Genomic DNA, 1,974 nt, shown 5'->3' with positions numbered 1-1,974 from the left:
ATTGTTGACAACTATATTTTCATTTTAATTAAAAGTTTAAAAATTATGTGTATTATACTGTTGTAGCTATCTCAAACTAGATCGATAAATAAAAAAGACTTGAGATTTTAAAGAAATTCTAACTTGATTTTCTATTTCATTTTATTACATACTTTTAATAAATTTATTTATAGTTTTAAGTACATCGTTTTTTTAGGTTAGTTTGAATTTTATTTAATTGTTATTATTTGATACGTTTTCGAAATGCCCAGAAAACGCAAATCTAATTTTTCGAAGAGGAGTAATAAAGCTAGGGCTATGAAAGAAGCTAGAAGACCTGTTTGCAATTTTAGTGAGCACTTGCAGACTGAAAACCCCCTCCAGCTGTGAGATACATACAAGGACGCTTTATAAGAAGATATCGTGCATAGGCTGGAGGGCACTCACAATGACCTAATCATTAACGGAGCTTTGGTATTGATTGAGGATAAAATGATTTCCATATCTGGAAAATGTCTCACTGATTTCGCCCTACCCACACCGCAGCGAAGAGGGGAATTATCAAAAGAAGTTGTGAAGGAGCTAAACTACGACACCGCGGTCTTAGAAGTGCAGTTTAATAAAATGACACTATGATTACTTCCCAAGTAGCATCAAGTCTACCAAACGATTCTGCACTGAGTAATAGTGGGGAGGAGGTATTATTCTTTCTTGACGCACCAGGGTGTACAGGTAAGAAAGACTTTTGTGCTGAATCTCTGCTAGCCCTACTCCGCGAGGACCGCAATATAGCTCTGGCTGTAGCTTCCTCGGGCATTGCTGCAACTTTGCTTAACGGTGGCCGGACTGCACATTCCGTTTTCAAGTTGCCGTTTAATCTTGCAAGCGAAGATACCCCAACATGTAACATCAACAAAAACAGCGACCGAGGAGTTCTTTTGCAGCAGTGCAAGTTAATAGTATGGGACGAGTGCACAATGTCACACAAGCATGCATTAGAGGCGTTAAGTCACAACCTGCAGGATATCCGCGGCAACCAGTCGTGATGGGTGGCGTTGTCATTTTGTGCACAGGCGATTTTAGACAGACACTGACAGTTATTGAGATGGCCATTTCGGTGGATGAAATAAACGTATGTCTCAAGGCGTCGCCTCTGTGGTCTAGGACTGAAAAACTCCATCTTACAAGCAACATGCAAGTCCAACTGTACAACGACCATGAATCAGGTTTCTTTGCAAATAAGATTCTGCATATTGGAGAGGGTCGTCCAGAAACGGGTGCAGATTGGATAATTCTATTTTCAGAAGAATTTTCCTATCCAGTGGCTAAAGAAGATGAACTTTTCATGCAAGTTTTTTCCAATTTGGAGGTTAATATAAATAATGAAGAATGGTTGTGTGAGAGGGCAGTAATGTCGCCAAAGAACGAGTGAGTCAATAAAATAACCAAAAAATATTTAGACATGATCGTCGGAAATTCAAAACTATATACATCCATAGAAACTGTGATGGCTAATGCCGATAGTACCGCCTACCCCGTTGAATTTCTCAACTTCTCAGAGTTAACAGGTGAATGTTTGCATAAGTTGGAGCTTAAATTTGGCGTTCCAGCTCTGCTGATGCGAAATCTTGATGCACAAAGACTGTGCAACGGAACCAAGCTTCATATCGGAGAGCTTGGCAGTAATTTTATAAAAGCTACCATTATTACAGGAGCTGCTAAAGGAGAAAGCGTTTTAATTCCCGGCATATCTGTTATTCCAAACATCTTTCCATTTTGTTTCAGGAGGTTGTAATTTGCCTTCAAATTGGCTTTCACACTGACGATCAACAAATCCCAGGAACAAACCAACATGAAATGAAATTTTCCCGTAAATCTTTCTCAATCAGTTATAAGTTTCTTGATTATATCATATCAGACTCTGCTTTCAACAACACTATAATGATACAGTTTGATAACATTTTACATTTTGATCAGACCGTCAATTTTCATACA

The 1,974-nt window shown here is 38.5% G+C and overlaps 1 protein-coding gene across 1 annotated transcript; it reads left to right on the top strand.

The window, feature by feature from the left end:
- The first annotated feature begins 1,441 nt into the window (after nucleotides 1–1,441).
- Nucleotides 1,442–1,774, top strand: LOC129968309 (uncharacterized). Its single transcript, XM_056082163.1, has one exon. It carries the CDS (start codon nucleotides 1,442–1,444, stop codon nucleotides 1,772–1,774), a length of 333 nt encoding a protein of 110 aa, XP_055938138.1.
- The last annotated feature ends 200 nt before the right edge of the window (nucleotides 1,775–1,974 follow it).

The sequence above is a fragment of the Argiope bruennichi genome, chromosome 5 (genome assembly GCF_947563725.1).
Source record: "Argiope bruennichi chromosome 5, qqArgBrue1.1, whole genome shotgun sequence".
Classification (NCBI taxonomy): domain Eukaryota; kingdom Metazoa; phylum Arthropoda; class Arachnida; order Araneae; family Araneidae; genus Argiope; species Argiope bruennichi.
The sequence above is the reverse complement of the archived record's forward strand: the minus strand, read 5'-3'. Positions and strand labels throughout refer to the sequence as shown.

Bases quoted from the DNA above. Each gene is read 5' to 3' on its own strand.
- LOC129968309 (XM_056082163.1), top strand. From the start codon at position 1,442: ATGATCGTCGGAAATTCAAAACTATATACATCCATAGAAACTGTGATG.